Source organism: Lampetra planeri, chromosome 12 (genome assembly GCF_965212315.1).
Source record: "Lampetra planeri chromosome 12, kcLamPlan1.2.h2, whole genome shotgun sequence".
In the NCBI taxonomy this organism is placed as follows: domain Eukaryota; kingdom Metazoa; phylum Chordata; class Hyperoartia; order Petromyzontiformes; family Petromyzontidae; genus Lampetra; species Lampetra planeri.
The window spans coordinates 12,104,475-12,123,053 of record NC_136118.1 but is presented as its reverse complement, the minus strand read 5'-3'; the positions used below and the strand labels follow the sequence as shown (position 1 = coordinate 12,123,053).

At 45.9% G+C, this 18,579-nt stretch overlaps 1 protein-coding gene across 2 annotated transcripts in view; it reads left to right on the top strand.

Annotated features, from left to right (window-relative positions):
• LOC144721706 (GDNF family receptor alpha-4-like) overlaps window positions 1-9,734 on the top strand; it is a 50,153-nt gene extending 40,419 nt beyond the window's left edge. The window contains exons 7-8 of one of the 2 annotated variants that reach the window (XM_078599567.1): window positions 1,403-1,611; window positions 7,653-9,734. In XM_078599567.1, coding sequence (XP_078455693.1) covers window positions 1,403-1,611; window positions 7,653-7,850 — 407 coding nt within the window. In that variant the 3' untranslated portion in view covers window positions 7,851-9,734. Of the gene's footprint in view, window positions 1-1,402; window positions 1,627-7,652 lie in introns of both variants that reach the window. The other variant, XM_078599566.1, reaches the window with a different exon arrangement.
• The last annotated feature ends 8,845 nt before the right edge of the window (window positions 9,735-18,579 follow it).

The following is an 18,579-nucleotide window of genomic DNA, read 5'->3' as shown; positions in this document are numbered from 1 at the left end:
TAGACGCATAACAGTGTCCAAGAACTTGATTATTCCTCGTCTGTCATGTGTAAAATTCCATAAGCAATTTTCATCAGAATTTACAAGAATACAAATTTCAAGGAAAATGTATTTTAGAATCGAAATGAAATTGAAAATTGGATGCCCTCAGAAGAACATCAAATGACATTCTAATGCGTGATTTACATTACCGAATCATTAACGATCACCTATGTTTATTTCCTCAGTGGTATTTTGCATTTTTCTATTCAGTTTACTTGAGCCTTTCTCCAAAGAACATAGCCTGGGGCTATAGTAAAAATACAATCAGCCAGTGAAGTGTGATAGTACATCACAAGACGTGGCCCAAGAAATACGAATACAAAGAGAGTACATAGACGTTTCGAGAAAGTTTTGAAACCTCTTTTTGTCTGTTTATTTTTCTTGCACAACTCTACATGAGCGTTTGTGGAGCAAAAAAATGCGCATTTCGCGGCACGCTGCTAAAATAAGCGTGCATTGGAGTTCACGGCACGAGTCGATTCTTTCTTTATGTTGGTCGACGGCTCCGCTTTGTATTGTTTCCTCATTTTACTGTCGCAGCCAATTATGTTTCGTTGCTTGAACAATGTTTTCTCCGTTAGCCTAAGCGATGTAACGTGCGCACACGATCCACGTAGATTGTTCACAATCGTTTTTTTTGCAGTGCGTTGCTCGATTATGCACGAACATTGATTCTGTGTAGATAAATCGACATGTCCGTTACTTTCCTGCCATTCTATTTGCTATTTTTTACCAGGTGTATAGGGCCCCACTGAGCTATGTGGCTCCTATTCAGAAGCCACCTGGACACAAAGATCGCTCAACAAAGTGGCTAATCACGTGGAAATGCATAGCAGACAAATTCCAGTACTGTACTCCGAACGTACGTTGATTCTAAATGTGGAGGGGAAAACCCCGGAGGGACCCAGAAAAAAAATCCACACGACCACCGTGGGAAGCACGCGCAAACTCCAAACATGCAGCAGGCGTCAGGTCGAGATCAAAACCACGACCTCCTCTACACCCGGCGAGGTAGTTAACATCTCGCCACGGTGGCGCCCGAGCGTTCGTAAGCTATGCACAAGGTGAGGCCCGTCTCAGGTGCAGCAGCTCGTCATGATCGTCAACATGCGGGCGGCAGTGTTGCTATTCACGCAGCAGGTCGTGGTTACGAGGCCACGTCTTGCAGATGGCAGATGCGGTTACGAGACGCGCGAATGTAAAAAAAAAAATACGTGAAATCCACGGGGAGAGCATGCAAACTCCCCATGAACAACAGGCGTCAGGGTCGGGGATCGAACCCGCGCGACCTCCTGCATAGCAGGCGATGCGGTAAACATCTCGCCGTTTCACCTCCGTGCCCTGACCTCCCGCCCCGCAGGGAACGCCATGCAGGCGTTCAGCAACGGCAGCGAGGTGTGGGCCCAGCGCGGGATGGCAGCCGCCACGGTCTCTGTGCTCTCCCCGCCCGAGCTGCCGCGAGGTCGCGACCCGCCGCAGGTGCAGGGCAAGTCCTACGTGGCCGCCGTCGACAGCGACGAAAGCGCAGACGACGCCGACAGCATCTTTGCGACCGTCGGGAACTCCATGGTGCGTGGCGGAGAGGTGTGTAGACCACCATCTTCTTCCTCCCCCCCGCCCCCCATCGCTAACGTTTAGAAGCTCCGGCGTCTTCCCTTCTTCCTCCGTTCGTCAAGCTCCTTCGCGGAGTGTCGCTGAACCTGAACATTGAGCAGCAGTCCCTCACTGTTGGCCATCGTCATCGTCGTAACCGTACGGATGTTTCCATTTAATGCGTCTCCATACCAGTCAACCCCTTATCAGTGCCCCTACCTTATTACAGACCAATTCAGACCTTATTGGTCACCCCGTGCCCTTTTAAATCCCAACGTTCATCCTACGAAGTCCCATCACAAGGGAGACACACAAACAAATAGACAAAAACATTTTGTTTTGCCCGCATTGAAACGGCCGTACGCCGTATGGACCTGACAACTAACTCCCCCTGTTCAAGAATGCGCGCTTAACCGTGTGGGTTGGCAGCGATGCGTCTCCATTCGAGTGCTACCTCCTCGTCCGCTCAGCCCGTCCGTCTATTCCCCCGGTCGTCCATTGCCTCCGTCTCCTTTCGCGAGTGTTGCCCATTGATTCCTGCTTCCCGGTGTCACTCTTCTGAAGCGATCTGCGTCCCCTCCGTCGTTTCGCTTGTTCTTCGTTCCATACTCAAGTATCTTTTCAACTGAGGAGCTGTAATAAGTAGGCTCGCCACCAAGTTGCATGGAATGCGTTTGTTTGCTTTAGCTCCTTAATTTATGCGATAGGGGTATAGCAATGTACCGGATAAATACTAATCTCCATCCTTAAGGCTTATGCTATATGCATCAAGCAACTTTTTTTTATCGATGTTGTTTTATATTTATGCAGTTTCATCAAAATGCATTGCTAATTTAACACGTGGGCTTTTGCAACAATTATTATTCATTTATTGAGTTTTCTGGCTCAGATCACATAAATGCAAGCGTGTCGTAAAACCCATGTCCACCCGGCACAGCCAATGAATAAGGTCTGTCACGTAAACAGATGCAAATGTTGCGAGTTTGCTTTCAAACACAGCGGTATGCTGAAGTGGTAAATACATTGGCACGTTCTGTTCACGTGACAATAACTCACTGATTGGCTGTGTCGGGTGGAGGTCGGTGTACGACACATTTACATTTACCTCCAATTAGCACGGTTGGCTACGTATGGTGTGAAAGAAAGTTCAATATACATATAACGTCCCTTTTGGACTCCTGGCAAGAAAACTGTACAATGAGAAACAATATGAGACGAAAACAATATTTATCTTTGAATCTAATTGTGGCCCTGAATCGTGCGAATGAACCGAATCTTTGTGAAGGTGAATTGATTCACCTGCACGGTACAGGATTACATTAAATATAAATACATTTAAAGCCAATGTCTACCACGTGCAAACCAACATGAGACAATGTTCGTCTCCAGTGGAGGACCTGGGCCATGTGGAATTTCCACATTTCCCTGCAAGAGGCTTATTTTATTCAGAGGACAACCACTATCAATTTCCATACAGGAGCGGTGCTAATTTGACCAGCCCCCCCCCCACCTCAGAGGAATTGTAAATGAAGCCAGCCCTGTTCGCAAGAAAGGCCCTTTAAATATATTCTCATGATCCCGGTGAATTTGGACTCAAGGATTCGCCTCAGGTGGCCTCCAGCCTATTATGTCGGGTGTATTATTACAAATTAAAAGTAATTAAGATGAAACGTTTCATCGCTTATATAATTCACAAATTATGGTGCTGTAATTAATGTTTTTTTTCCAGACGTGATCTAGGAATGAGGCTTAATGTAACACAAATCAGTTAATTGGTGGAAATACTTTGTTGTATTACTTAAAAGACAATTTTAATTTGTGCCCGCGAATGGGTGACGATTGAGGAGAGAGAGAAAAGCGTTGCTCGATTTTATCCGCGTGCCAAGCTTATTTCCAATAAACCGTTCGCTTAATCGGATATTAAATCGCCACATCTGTTGTGTGTGCTGCGAGCTGAAAGTCATGATGGCGTGTAACATGCCCTTCCATTGCGCCACCGTTGAAGATATTGGCAGGAATGATTCGGGCCTGCTGTTTTGGGGCCATCAATACACGTGACTCGGGTGCTGTCCGCCAACACCACTGCTTACAAACAAGGCATAAGGAAAGCGATGTTAGAAATAAAGGGGGGAAAGAATTACCGCACATTTAAATGCGCATTTATATCACACGCTCGGTAGCAGTTAGGAGATATTCAAGAGGCTCCTCTGTGTGAAATTGGGAATCACAACACACCGTGTGCCTGTGTCTGCGTGTAATCATCTCTGTTCAAATTCTGTGCTTTGCGGTCATAAAATGTATGCTCAATATTACCACGACCACATGTTTCCACTATCTGACAATACCGTGATCTCACGCAATTTCACAATATGCACCACACGCACCTGGCGCGTGAAGCTTAGCTCTGCACAATGGCAGTGATGATGTATCATTCCCATCATCAACCTTACATGCAACCACCAGCCTTTTCCTTCTTAAAAAAAAAACACAGCTACACAAACAATAACTGGAAACAACTAATAAAGGCACCACGTGGGTATTGTGCGTGAGCCTTAGAGCATTGCTGGTGACACGCACCGCATTAGCATGCTGTGCCAAACATTGCCTTGATGTAAAGGTCTGCATTAGGGGAGGGATACAAATGATTGTTGCATTGAACGTACCTTGAATTGGTGGCTTGTGGATGCTGGGCGGTGATAAGTTAGAACGCCAAGGCACCTGGGGATAGTTTGTCCCGGCACGGAAATCATGGCGAGGGCTGCTGCTAATGCATATGACCCACGGAATGCAGCAAATAACTGCTAACTATTCACGTAAGCACACGTGAGGCCAAACATGCTCAATCAAACAGAAGTAGCTATTTGTCTTAATGCAGGATGTTCCAGCAAGAGGGACCCATCAAGGCTTTCATAGATAAATACAACCATTGAGTAGGTACAATTATAGTAAATCCAATGATTACGAGTATAAAAAAAATTGAGCGGATTTTTTTTCATAGAGTACCCAGTTTTATTTAATTTGACCAACTTTATACGGAGTGAACAAACTATATTGAATAGCATGCGCGCGCGCACACACGACGCATGTATTTATATTTTGCAAGTGTGTGTGCGTGTGTATATGTGCATATCAACAATTCGTCACTGTGAATGGATGATAATGCTGGACCTTGCTTTTCAATCAAAAAATTCTGTTACCCGGCGGGACCTCCCCGGCAAAGAGTCACCCACGGGGTGTGTGAAAAATTGCGCGCCCGTGTTCGCGTGCGAAGAAAGCCACTTCCAAGTGTAATAGAAATCGGCAATGTACGTCATTTTAGTTTACATTTTGAAGCGTGGAAATAGTTCGTGAATTAGCGTACAGCATGTGACACATGGTCCAGCACCTCGAAATAAAGCATTCTTTTCTGAACCGCGTTTTTCATACACCTGAACCTACGACGTATTAAACAGTTGCCCTGTGCTTTATTGTAACAATCATTTTCACTCCTCTTGATCGATGGATATAGGATGCAGCTTAAATTGTTTGCGATGCAAACAATTTAAGCTATTGGGGAGCGGTAGCGCACTCCCTTACGAATCCGGTGATCATTCGATTCCCGCTCAGGGCCAACACCAATGGCGATTATTTGAACGGGTCCTGGGCCTCCCCTAGGTCGACTCAGCCTCAAATGAGTACCTGGTGCGGTGTGTAAACATGGCCACTGGGGAGACAAAGGTGGCCAGGGCGTGGTGCTGCCCACCCAGCCCCTCGTGTGCGTGCCGGCCTTCATAGGCACTTTCGCGACCAGCACTTGCAGTCTGTCAAGGCGATACAGGGGATCTTCGTATTGGATTGTAAATTAGTTTCACCTGGTTGGTCGGTCCTTATCGTGTTACGACTTTTAAATGGAACAAGTCAGTGTCATGCTTCACTGGGGTCAACATATGTTATGCCGGCACGGCACACGACAGGGTGGGTTTGCCAGCACCACGCCCGGCCGCCTTTGTCTCCCCAGTGGCGATGTTCACAGACCGCTCCAGGTACTCATTTGAGGCCGAGTCGACCTAGGGGATTTTCAAACATTCGCCACTGTTATCAGTCGTGGGCGGAAATTGAACTCGGGCCACCCGGTTTCGTTTACCACTTCGCCACGCCGACCTTTGCTTATTTATCCCGAGGCCTCCCTCCCCTCTGCGCCCCACAGCCCTCACGTCCCATCCAGTCGTGTTGTTGGCTGTTTTCGTCGTCGTTACGCTTATACATCCTTGCGCAGGTGGGGGGCAGTGTCACCCGTCGCCCCGTGCAACAGGTGACAACACTCGCGTGTCATTTGATCGGACTAACATTGAACGCAATCTACCGGCGGCCAATATTTCGTGGCCACTTGACGATGCCGCTGCTGCTGCTGCTGCTGCATCTGCCACTCGATGCGGGCCCCAAACGAGCGAGCCGAGTGGCACTCCGCTCCGTTTGAAGCGCCGCTCAAATCGTCCACCTCCTGCAATCGTTGGTAACTCACGTACATCTTCAAGGGGCCATTTGAAGCCGAGCACATTGATGTCCAAAAATTGACGGATGTATCCCTTCGCGGGCCTGATGCACACCGTTGTCGGCCACGATACGTTGCGTCGTCGGTGCGTTTATGTGCAGCATACACGAGCTGTCAATTTGTTGGAATATGCAAGGAGCTTGGAGCTGCGACGATATCTTCCTGCCGAGCTGCCGTGAACGTCGGCGTCTCGTGTTTTGAGTCAGAACGCACGTCTTAGTGTTGCCAGTCGTGGGCTAGACTTTAAGTTTAAAGTAATTCTCAGACAATTTAGAATTATTTTTTTTATAAGTTACAAAAATCTACGCCATCATAATGGATTTTTGTTTTCTATCCCACAGGTATGAGACGTACACATAGACAGAGACGGTGTATACGCAGTCCAATATTACATTTCCCCATCGTCACCTGCATCCTGAGCACCCTTTTCAGATGCCATTTGTTTGACTCAAGCTGATAAAAGGAAGGAAGTGGCTCTTTTCACTGAGTATTCATTTTGATTATATTTGTGTGTGTGTATATATAACAAGGTTAATAGAAGAAATAAAAGTGCCAGTCGTGTGTGCACTTTGCTGTATTTGCTACATACTAACTGGTCGTGCACAGTATATGCAAGCCACAATTCCGCATGTTTGTCAACCCACTGGTAATAAAGGCCTCTACCAATGGCTTTTATTTTGTCTAAAAGGCCTCAGAAAGTTGGAAGGCACATAAAGTAGGCAGCTACTCTCGACAAACAACGCAATTGGGCGTGTGGCATCCCTCTTCAAGTGAATGGAGAGGCAGGCGGCACACATTGCGTTGCCATGGAGACGATGATGGGGAAACAACATGGCTGCCCACGCTGTCCAACAGCCAGCTGCCACCTCTGTCCCCACACCTGTGTGGCAAAGTCAAAATCTTCCACGAAATCTTCTTGCACCTGGTTGTCGAACATTCCAGGCGGTCGCTGCCACGGCTCGTACACTGGACTTGCAATCCGCAGGTCGCCGGTGCGATGTGATCTCCCGGCGTGGCAGGTGGAATCGACGGTGCAGGCTTCTTAAATCCCTCCGGCCTCTGTCCACACGCAGCAGCCTAAATGGGTCCACGGCAGTTTTATCGGCAGGTCGCATGCGGTGCGGTAAAGCGTGGGGTGTTGCTACCTCTTCCTAAATGTCTGACCAGCGTGGAAGAGTAGACCAAATACTCTCCATAGAGCTTACTCTCATCGAGGACCTTCCATTAGCAGTGGCGCAAACAAGTAACTGCAGGGCTGCACCTTTACCTTTTTTTACATTACAATACAAATGTCGACCCACGTGCATTTCCACTCGTTTCTGGCGTGTAAATTGCGCAATCCCTGGTGGACCTCGTGCCTTTTTGCTCCAAGCGTCGTAATTGGACATCTGTAAAAAAAAAGAGGAGCTTCATAGCTCATCGGATTTCTCCAGTATAAATAAATGTTCTGATTCTGATTCCGCAATTCTCTCTCCCCCTTCGGCAGCCTCGAGAGTCGGCAGGCTCCCAGGGGTCGCGCGGCAGCGCCGACCAGAAGCAGCAGTCTCAGTCGGCGCAAGCAACGTCCCCGCAGGGAGGGAGCGCGCCCCAGGGCCCCCACGGCAGCCCCCTTCACCTGCTCCTCCTGCTGCTGCCGCTGCTCACGCTGATCCTCACCTCCTCTCCGCTGCTGCCCTGCGCCTGAGCGACGGAGCCTCCGCGCGGAAGGGGAACGCCGCGCGTGCACGTGCGTGCGGGCGTGCGGGCGAGCCGTCTCGCCAAAAACTCGCTTTCCCCCCCTTCGCGCCGCCACCGCCACGTTCAAAATAATCATGCCAATGTGTTCGCGAGGGAATGCAGGAAGATGGGATGGAGGCGAGTTGCGCGCGAAAGGAACGAGGATTTTCTTTTTTTTTCAAGGAGGAGGAAGATGAAGAGGGAAAGTTAACTCGAGTCAAACTGCTGTTGACATCGAAGCGGTGTTTTTTTGGAAAAGGACAAAAAATGGAAAGGCAAGCGGCAAAAAATGCTCGCCGACTTTCGAAGGCTGGGGGGGGGGGGATGTTTGAAGAAGGTAAAATGAAGAGGAAAAGCATCAAAATCTGACTCGTGTTGGGAATCTCTGCGTTGTCACTTGACCGAAATGGATTTAAGATGTTGGGACTCCTAACAGGACGTGCCAGGCTAAAATCTTCTTTTCTCTAATCCCAAAGTTGTTGGGGGGAAAAAATACGATTAGTTTGAAGGTTGCAAAGTCCACAGTTTGGTATCTCCGGATGCTTCGTTGGTGCACATTGGCGGACACCAAAATCACGTGACAGTCATCCCCCCAACGCATGGACCCAGTGACTTCAAGGAGGTCTTGAGCGATATTCTGGGCCACATGATTAATACAGTTCAATGGTGACTGGATGGGGTGGCCCCTATCACGGTGGTTGCAGCTGTATAACACCCAGCGTTTCTCGACCACTCCGGCTGCTGTGCCATCGAAAGCGGAGGCTGAGAATCCACAAGTTTTTTTTTCTTTTTTAACAACAGAGGAAAACCAAGGTGGTGTGGTAACATGGTAACACACACACAGACACACAGACTAGACATTTTCTTCAAGTGTGTCGCAGGACATTTTCATTCTGGTTGCTCCTTCACCGTTCATGTTTTAAAACTTTGGAACTTTAAATGTAGGAAATATCCCACGTGAAGGTTTTACGTTATTACATGTCGCTATTGTGTATTCCTCCACATTGCATAGATGGACAGGGTCACAGTGTGGAGGATTGTATAAAATTAATAAAGTATGGATCAATTAAAAAAAAAATACTGGGATAATTCCCAACGTAACACCTCTTGACTCTGGTCATATCGTATTAGCATCGAAAACGTAATTTAATAAAAAAAACATTGCTAATATTACATGCATTATGGATGAGTGAATCATGGTATAATGTGAGGGCACAGTATGTCACAGGGTGGTAACACCAACTACTTTACGATGTGTTGATTTTTGTCCGAATGAGCTTATCCATTCCCTGTTTAAGAGTAAAGTTTTAAAAGTGACCGAACTAAACCCCCTTGCTGTCAAAGCAAGCTCGTCAAGCCAGGCGGGTTCCTTCAGTAAAGTAATTTTGACGCGATTGAAAATTGAATCCACTGATATCACGTAGGTGTGTACAATAACTGCATTCCTGTTTCAAGTTTTATTTTGTTATACATATGTGCTATTTCCTGTATGAATGCATACAATCTTAAGTCGAAATATGTAACGTCATAATTATTTGATATCACAAATGATAAAGGTTGGGGCGGGGGGAATGTAGATTTATTAAGTTTACTTTGCTTTATGGTACATATTTTAAGCCTAACCAGAAAACTAATTTTAAAGTGGTATTTAATTTTCGTTAGTGCTTCATTTTCCCACAGTTGTTCGTCTCAAGCTTGAAATCATAATAGAATTTTGTTTTTGTTACTTCAAAGACCAATTTATGTAAAAATGAAAATAATCAGAAGACAAAAAAAAACACATTCTGTCGATGTCTATGTTTTATGCTGGTGTCTTTTGTGAAATCAGAAAGTAAAATTCAAGATCAGTCCACGACAGGAGTGATTTTCTTTCCATTCGCACGATAAACGCATCACGACTTGATCGCGGATAACAAGAATAAATTCATTATCCCGTATAACATTTGTAGGATTCATATTATTTCGCGAGTATGGCTGGCTAAACCACAGGCATTATTGCTAAATCATCTAGTAGCCAGTGTAATATTCTAATTAATCATTGTAAGCATATTTACAAAGAAAGAATCATTTGAATTAACTGAATAAGCACCGGTAATTTTAATAACCAGACACAGATACACAATACCTATTTACTAGGTGAGTAGCAATGGTTTGGATAAGAATTGGATACAGTCTGAATTTTTTTAATCATGAGATTTGGATCAGATAACCGGAGCATGGGTCTGTAAGAACGTGACCTCATCAACACAAGCCGTTGTCATGATTGGCAATTCAGCTGATCAGATAGACAATATTTTTTTTGTAACTATAATGAAATTCATAATGTACTTACATATACAGTGTTTAGTACTACAAACAGGCCTGACACGTTTGAAGAGGTGCGCGTACCCACATTTAAGTCCACAACTCGTGTTCTGCCCGTCGATTCGCTGTGCTGTAACCATTTATACGTGCAAAAGTAGACCAAATGCCCTCTGGAGTTTGCTCTTCTAGTGGAGGCCCTTCCTACAGCACTGATGTGAGCAAGTAATTTGCGGAGTCGCACCTTTAGCTTAACCGTACATTGAAAAACGTTGCTTATCTCCCCGTCTATAATCAGTGTACGTAGGTATAAAATATGTGAGCCAAAACCAGCAGAGCTGTGGCGTTTAACACCCATCGCTAAATACCCACTGGTAGAGTTTAGGGCGTAACTTATAAACATATTTTATCAGCAATAACACACTCCTTGTGATGAATATGCTTAACTTCTGGATTAATGCACACTAATTACAATAATTAAAACATGCAGTTATTAAACACATGCCACAGGCTGATTTTAACCTGGGATCTTAGAGCATCAACACGGGGAATTTATTTGCAATTCTCGTATCAACGGGCCTTTAGGGGATATATTTAAGGTACTTTATATATTCTGAGAAAAAAAAACCTAAATCATTATCGTCTCTCAATGAAGTGTCTTCGTATGCACTTCTGCCATATTGTCATTTAAATTCCTTCTCTGACGTGCGGAATTCTACCCCTCATTTCCTGCTCGAAAAAATATATATTAAAACACATCCTCTTCAACATGTCCAAATTGACAAGTTTGTGCTATTTGTGCTGCGCACTGAGATGCGGTCCCATTTAGAAGCTATGTCAATCCAAAGTGGGAAACAGCAGTGGCGTCGTCACGTATACTTTTTAATGCAATCTCAGACAGTCACTGAATTAGATTTCGTGATTAGTAATCGTATTGGAGGGTTGTTGTGTCAAAATGTATTAAAAATAATTTATTTGGTGATGCTGCTTAGATTAGTGGTGGAAAAGTAACACAAAAACTCAACGCACATTTGTCAAAAACACTTCCTTAAAATGAAAAAAAACACAATTTGCAACGTTTTTGGCAATGTCCCTTCTTCATAGGGCATAGCTGCCAGACAGAGTTATTAAGGGTTGGAAACTGCACTTAAAAACCAGGGGGCCTGACAAGAAGAACATTAATTAATTAAATATTTGATGATGACCAGTTTTTAAATAGGCATATCAATAGTTACCTAATAGTAGCTATTGAGTGACATAAAAAAAACAGTCAAGAATCAAGAGAACACTAACTCAGCTAATTTATATTTGAAGCAAAAATATTCAATGTAACTGGCACAATGCATTGTGGGAAGATTTGAGGCTGGTTGTAATTATCGGCGAAACGTCACAGTACTCGAATTGTGAATGTTGTGGGTTTTCTCTCCAGCTGAACTATCAACTAATTTGCAAATTTTGCTTACGTGACAAACCTTGCTAATTGGCAGTGTCGGGTGGTGACGGGTTCAGCGACTCATTTAAATATTTGCGCAATCTAACCCCCCTAATAAGTAAACCCGTAAAAAACAAAGTTTTTCACTATAAATCCTTTATATGCGTGGCGGCTAGAGTCCTCTCGTCCTCTGGCTTGAGATGGCTGCCACCTATGGGTCAGATGATTGCATTGCACCATTAAGCAATTGGTAATTAAATATTATATTTTTGTCCTAAAAAGTGCAACATTCTGGAATTGTTTTTTCACGAACATTAATTGTCACGCACAACGAGTCTGTGTGGAAAATGTCAGCTCGATTGGATCACGGGAAGTGGGTTAAAAAACGACCGAAAGATTTGCACGGTCCTAAGCAAGCAAGCGAACTTAATATAAAGGATTTAAAAAAACCCTCTATTATGGATGAGATTTGTTCTTGTGAGAACAATGCGCATGCCATCCACCCAACAATGCGTACCAGGGCCCAAATGCCCCTTGGGAACTGGATCGTGACCAATCCGATGAGATCGGTTCCCATCCCAGCCGAACCGTGCAGCACGGCTACCCACCAAAATGCAATGCTGAAGTGTGCAGAAACATTTCCAGTAACGTGTTTTTCTACGTAACCCTACCCACTTGGATGTCAACACGAATGCCTAAATTCATTTACAGGCTTCGTGTTATCTCTAGGAATAGCAATGTGTTGTTGGGAGTAGCCCTCCCCTTCTCGCTCTGCATTTGGGATCTGTTTTGTTGTCAATCTCTGCCGACAGACATTTGAGGACAAAAGGGGCCGTACACAAATGTATGAAGCTTGATCTTTAGTGGGACAATCAAACCCAACACGCTTGCATATTGCGCGTGACGTACAGTATTCCGTTGTTCCAATTTCTAAACATTTAAAAGCAGAAGCAATTAATTACTAATATTGCTCGCATCTACATGTTTTTGTTTACAAAAATACCTTTTCCATTCCGCATATCAATATAACTTCCTGAGAGTTTCCCAATGCAGATTTTTCCTCTTTACAATTGCGAAAAATGCACAATGTTACCGATACGCGGGTTGTCCCGTGCCATCTGGTAGGCCATTATAAACGCGATGTCACGCGCGCGCGCACACACGCAATCCGTGGGTACAATTGAAACACGTCAAATTTGCATGATTAATGCGATGGAGAGGAAACAAGGCACGCTCTCTTGCTCCGCAGCGCCCAGCTCGCCTTGCAGCGGCGCCCGCAAGCGACGACGCCACGACGTGACGTTTAAAAGCTGCCCCCCTCTGCCTGCAGCAGTTCTACAGGCAGAGAGGGGCACGGCTGCCCCTCTCTGCCTGCTGCAGTCAGGGGACACGGTGCCTGCTGTCTCATCTGCTTATAACCCGCACAAAGACACAGTTCCCCCGTACAGCCTTAGCAGACTGTTGGGACAAGCGCTGTTAGCGAGTAGCACCTATGAAGGTTGGCACGGCACACAGGGGAATGGGTTTGCCAACGCCACGCCCCACCGCCTTTGCCTCTCCAGTGGTGATGCTTACACACCGCACCAAATACTCATTTGAGGCTGAGTGAACCTCGAGGAGGCCCAGAACTGGTTCAGATAGTGGTCGCTGGTGTTGACCGTGAGCGGAAATCGAACTCGGGTTGCCGGGTTTGCCGTGCCGCGCACTACTACCACGTATAACACACATACACAGACAGATACGTGTCACAAATCATGGACTCTTGCCGGAGAGAGTGGGTTAAACAAACAAATTACGGGACGTATGTCAGATATATTCCGCTAACGAAGACGCATTAAATGGGCTGCTATTTAAATGAGCAAATTAACTTACGTTTGGACTTTCTGGACCAACATTGAAATGGCACTTGTGTTTTTTTTTTATTAGCGAAGGCAAAGTTGGGGCTGTCGAAATTAGTAACCGTCGTTTAAGTCCGACAGTGAATGCGCGGCATTCGCACGTGACAAGCGGCGCGTTCAGCTGGCAGGGGCCAATCGCACGCCACGACTCCGTCGGTCAACAACAATGTTTGACAGTCGACCCGTCGTGACTCAATAAGCAAAGGGATTCGCGGTAAACAAAGTACCAGCTTCATGTACGAATGTCAATTGTCACCAGTCGCGGGTGATTTGAAACGCACGTGGCCTGCGCAGAGCGCAGCTGTTGTTGCGCACAGGTGTCCACGTTTATTGTGGAAAGGTCCTCTCCAAGGGGGGCATTAAAGGGCTGACGGGGGAGGTGGGTGTGTTGCTTCCCGTTGGAGACTCAAAGGGCTTCAGATGCCCCATGGCCTTTGTGGCACTCACCGGCCCCCTATCGAGATCTATCGTAATCGTTGCCTGATGGCCATTTTTGCCACAAATGCCCACCGTTAAATGCTGTTATTTGCACCCTCTGGAATAAACCGCGCCGTGGAAAAATTCTGTTAAAATTAGCGACGGTTAAATTAGCTTTTTTGACACGTGCTTTAACGGGAAGAGGATTTTAATGAAAATGAATGCGAATCTGACTACAGCCACACAGTGTGTATTTATTATATCCCCCCAGAATGCTCAAGTAATTGTGAAATCCTTATGTAACGGCATGCCTGCCTAATTTGTTCATTAGGCAAGTGTACACACAGACTGCCATGCAAAATACGCGCCAATTTTTCCGACGGGGGGAGCGATACAAAGACAGAAGCAGGCACTTGCCAGTACGCCACGTACTGTGGCGTCGGCTGCGTTCCAGTGGGAACCCCTTAGAAAGACTCGCTTAAGCTCGCGGACACACACGGGATAAATACAGGTTCTGATTCCGATCATGAATGTTGACGAGCAGTGCTGAAAACAGAAGGGCAGACCTCAGACGGCACATGGGGATAATGAGGTTTAAAGGCCCGACCAGTTTCAATTTCAGCCAGGCCAGTGCCAAGCCTTCATCTATACCTTCACGAGGGTTTGAGATACACCCATCTGCCCAGACAGAGGTGGACATTACTAAAAGGGATTCTGTTGCTTTGTCACTTGGGGAATGGCCAGGGGTGTATAACCGCTTCTGACGGCAGCCCGGCTATGTCGCGAGCCCCAACAGAGTCTGAAGCTTTGGTGCTGGCCAGAATGTGTTTATCTCCATACAGGCTGCCCGAGGGCCAGCACTTGCGTTTGCAGAGTGCACGGATACATTAGTGGTCATGCCTTGAAGCCATGCTTGAATCGACACGAATACCCCACGTGTGAACACAGAGTTAAAGGTCTGTTTATCCACAGAGATCACCACGGGTGGGGAACCCCAACGGGCACGTGAGGCCCTAACACTTCGAAGCAGCACCGCAAGTCATTTATCTGACACTGCAAGCATCGTAGCCGCGCTGATCAAGTACTAGAGGGCAATACTGCCGGCCTGGTAAGCACGGTTGTGAGATGTTATCTCCCTTGCCTGGTATGCAGGAGGTCGTGGGTTCGATGCCGACGCTGGCGCCGATACATTTGGAGTTTGCGTGTCTCTCTGCCTGCGGTCGTGTGGATTTTTCTCCGGGTCCTCTGGTTTTTTTCTCTCCACATTTACAAACGCGCATTCAGATTATTTGGCCTCTCTAAATTTCCAAATTTCCACGTCATAAGCCACGTTCGTTGAGCTATCATTTGTGACCAAGTCGCTTCTGAAAATGAGCTATATAGCTTTCGTGGGCCTTGCCCTGTAAAAAATTAAATAGTTTATCGTTCATAGTAATTTTAGTGCACTCAGTTACTTCTGTCAGAGTGAGGTTCACTTCATACTCGGTCAACATGCAAATGATATTTCGTGTTAATATTGGATAACACTCCGGTGTGTCGATGTGAAGGCCGCCACAACTATTTGAGCTTCCTATTCATCGCTCAGCAATTAAAAGCTCCCCCCCCTAAACCACCCCCGATATCGACCGATGAAACTAATGGTGTGGGAAGTGAGCCCCTACGATGGGGTGGGAGTGAGCCCATCGCCACAGTCTTCACTCCCCTGTCCGCCAAGCGATGATGTTCACATGCACCATAGGCCAGACTCAGATACTTAGTGCCGCTTATTTAATGCGCACACACACACACATGACTACCATCAATATATATGTAGTTTATGCATCAATTCAAATGCACGCACAAGTAACTGGAATTTCCCATGCAGCTGAATAAACAATAAGCCATTGGAGTGCGAGCTGCCAGTAAAAGGGAAGCATGCCAGACCACAAATTGTCAGCCGTTATTACAGCTTTTCGAAATCTTAACAGTCACCCTGAAAATACGTAAATCTGTGGACATCGGCTCTCTCATTGGCTACCGACAACCTCAAGTAAATTTCATGCCATCAAGTGCGAATAAATCGTTCAGGCAAACTTCCAATGGCAAACCTTCACCCTCCACAGATGGAGAAACATCCTATAATGGAAGCTATGCAATGGAACAGTATGTCTCTCTGAAACACTGAGATTAATGACACATGGTGTAACATAAAAGCTCACGTTTTATAGTCAAAAGTACAGCTTATAAATGTAATAAATACATGCTTTTGTGCATAAGAACAAGGGACCCGCAGGCGACTTTCACATCAGAGAACTGAATCTGTTTTAAGCAAAGGGGGACAAGAATCTCCAGTGAATATGCTGACAAAGCTACGTTTCCTTCATGAATCAGACACGGTCCGTTGAGCGAGGTTTAACCTGTGGTATAACCCGGGCCATGCAAACTCACGCAGGGTTTCCCCAACACTCAATGAGCATCCTCAGGGGAAGATTAAACAAATCTGTAGTTGTATTTACATGCAAAAGCCTTGGCAACTAATCACATTTTCCATAAATGCTTTCAATACTGTGAAGCTGTTTTTTTTTTGTTGTTGCACAAATGATCGTTGTGAATTGTGGGGTGCCCAAATTAATTAGAAATAAAAAGAGGCACCTACACTGGACCCCTACGGAGGTGGCTTAGCAAATGAGTAATTTAGAGAAAACATGCGCACGAGCACCTTAAAGTAGTGACAGACAAAATTCTGATATGAGATTAATCAGATGCTGGCTGCGGTTGGATGGTTATCATAATGGATGGGCAATGCAAATGCCAAGTATTTGCATTGGCCAGTCATCTGAGTCAGTCAACCCATGGCACCTGGGTCTGTCCCATGACCTCCTGCCAGCGGGCATTCGATACTTCACTCGGCCTTAAAGTGCACATAGCCTGGCACAAGCACTGTGGTGACGTCACGGCCACTTCGTGGCGAATGGCGGTTGTTGTTGTTGTTGTTGCAATGCAAAGGTCACGGGTTCGATTCTACATAGCCAATCAGCAGGTCGTGTGCGGTGGGGTAAAGCCTGGGGACTCCCACCTCTTCAAAGGTGTCTTGCTCAGCGTGGAGGAGTAGGTCAACAAATCCTCTCGAGTGACCCTTGAGGGCCTCCCTCAAGCGGAGGGCCTTTCCCTAGCAGGGGGCGTGAGCAAGGCATTGCAGGGCTGCACCATGACCTCCTAACAGTGGACAAAACCCAACGCACTTTAACGTCATTATTGAGTCATAAAAGTACCTGACAATATTTATAAAAAAAAATTGGAACATTTTTTTTTATTAAACGATGATTTGTTAGCAACAAAGCAACGGTTGGTGTTTCCATAGCACAATGTAATCAGAATAAGTAGTTAATACTTGGTAGTTTTATTTCTATTGTACACTGGTCAGTATTCACACTGGTAGCCAATGCGTGACTGCAGTGCATGTCACAGTGTGTGTCCCTCTAGCTTAAAACAAGTTATTTGCGGAGACAATCATTGACGGTGACATAACTATCATTCAAATTGATGTTTAACTAAAGTGACTGACTTAAATATTGATTTGACGAGACTGTGAAGGGAAGCGGCCTGACCTGACAATCACGGAGATGCAAGTTTGCTGCCATATCTAAAGTGATATATTTATATTGCACTAAACTAAAACTAAGCTGTAAATAACAACACATTTTTTTATTTAAAAATAGGAAGAGGATTTCCCCTTTCTGGCAATAATGCAGCAGGTGTTAAGATATTAAAACACTATTTTTTAATTGCCTATGCCTAAAAAGTATAGAAAATGGCTATTATTTCCCACAAACTTTGCTTTACGTGAGCGAAAGACACAAATGCACACGTTTTCTCATTGAAAAAAGGTAAATATCAAAATACCACAATGCCCCCCATCTCTACCCTCTCTCTCTACCCCTATCTCTACCCCCTCTCTCCCCCTAGCTCTACCTCCCTCTCTCTCCCCCTTTGTCTTCTCCTGCATTAGCACTGGCTGCCCTGCCCATGCTGCTGACACACTTGGACTAGGGCGCTCAGAACGAGCTCGTTCGTCCATGCTGCCCTGCAGCACTTGTCCCCACTCCTTCTGACACTTGGGCTACGCCCATTTCAGGCCTTTACAAACACTTGCCGTTGGAGGCTTGCCCCCCTTTTCTCTCCGCCTGATGACGACCGCTTGTGTTGCGATCGAGACGTCGATGTTGGTTTCTATCTACGTGACTTTACCGAAAGAAGCAAAGAATATCACTGTCCTGGTCACAAAAGCAAGGTTTGTCGGTAATAATAGCCATTTTCTGTACTTTTGAGGCATAAGCAATTAGGAAATAACACTTACTACCCAGGAACAAAAAAAGGATATCTTTTGTTACACAGTGAGCTATTAAGTGTGCAATGGCCACACATACTTGTGGTAAAACATGCAAGCAAACGTGCTTTGATAATATCTGCATCGCCCTCGAAACTGATTGACCTACATCAGAGACAGCCTTCGCTGCACCTCCGATTCGCATTGTTGGCCACGTACGGTGCGAAAGAAGTCCAACATACATACATACACGTGTAGTGACACAGCGCCGACTGATGTCCAGCAGCGGCAACTGCGGAGGACAGTGAGCGCGCACGCCGCTGAGCATGTACACGGCTGTGTG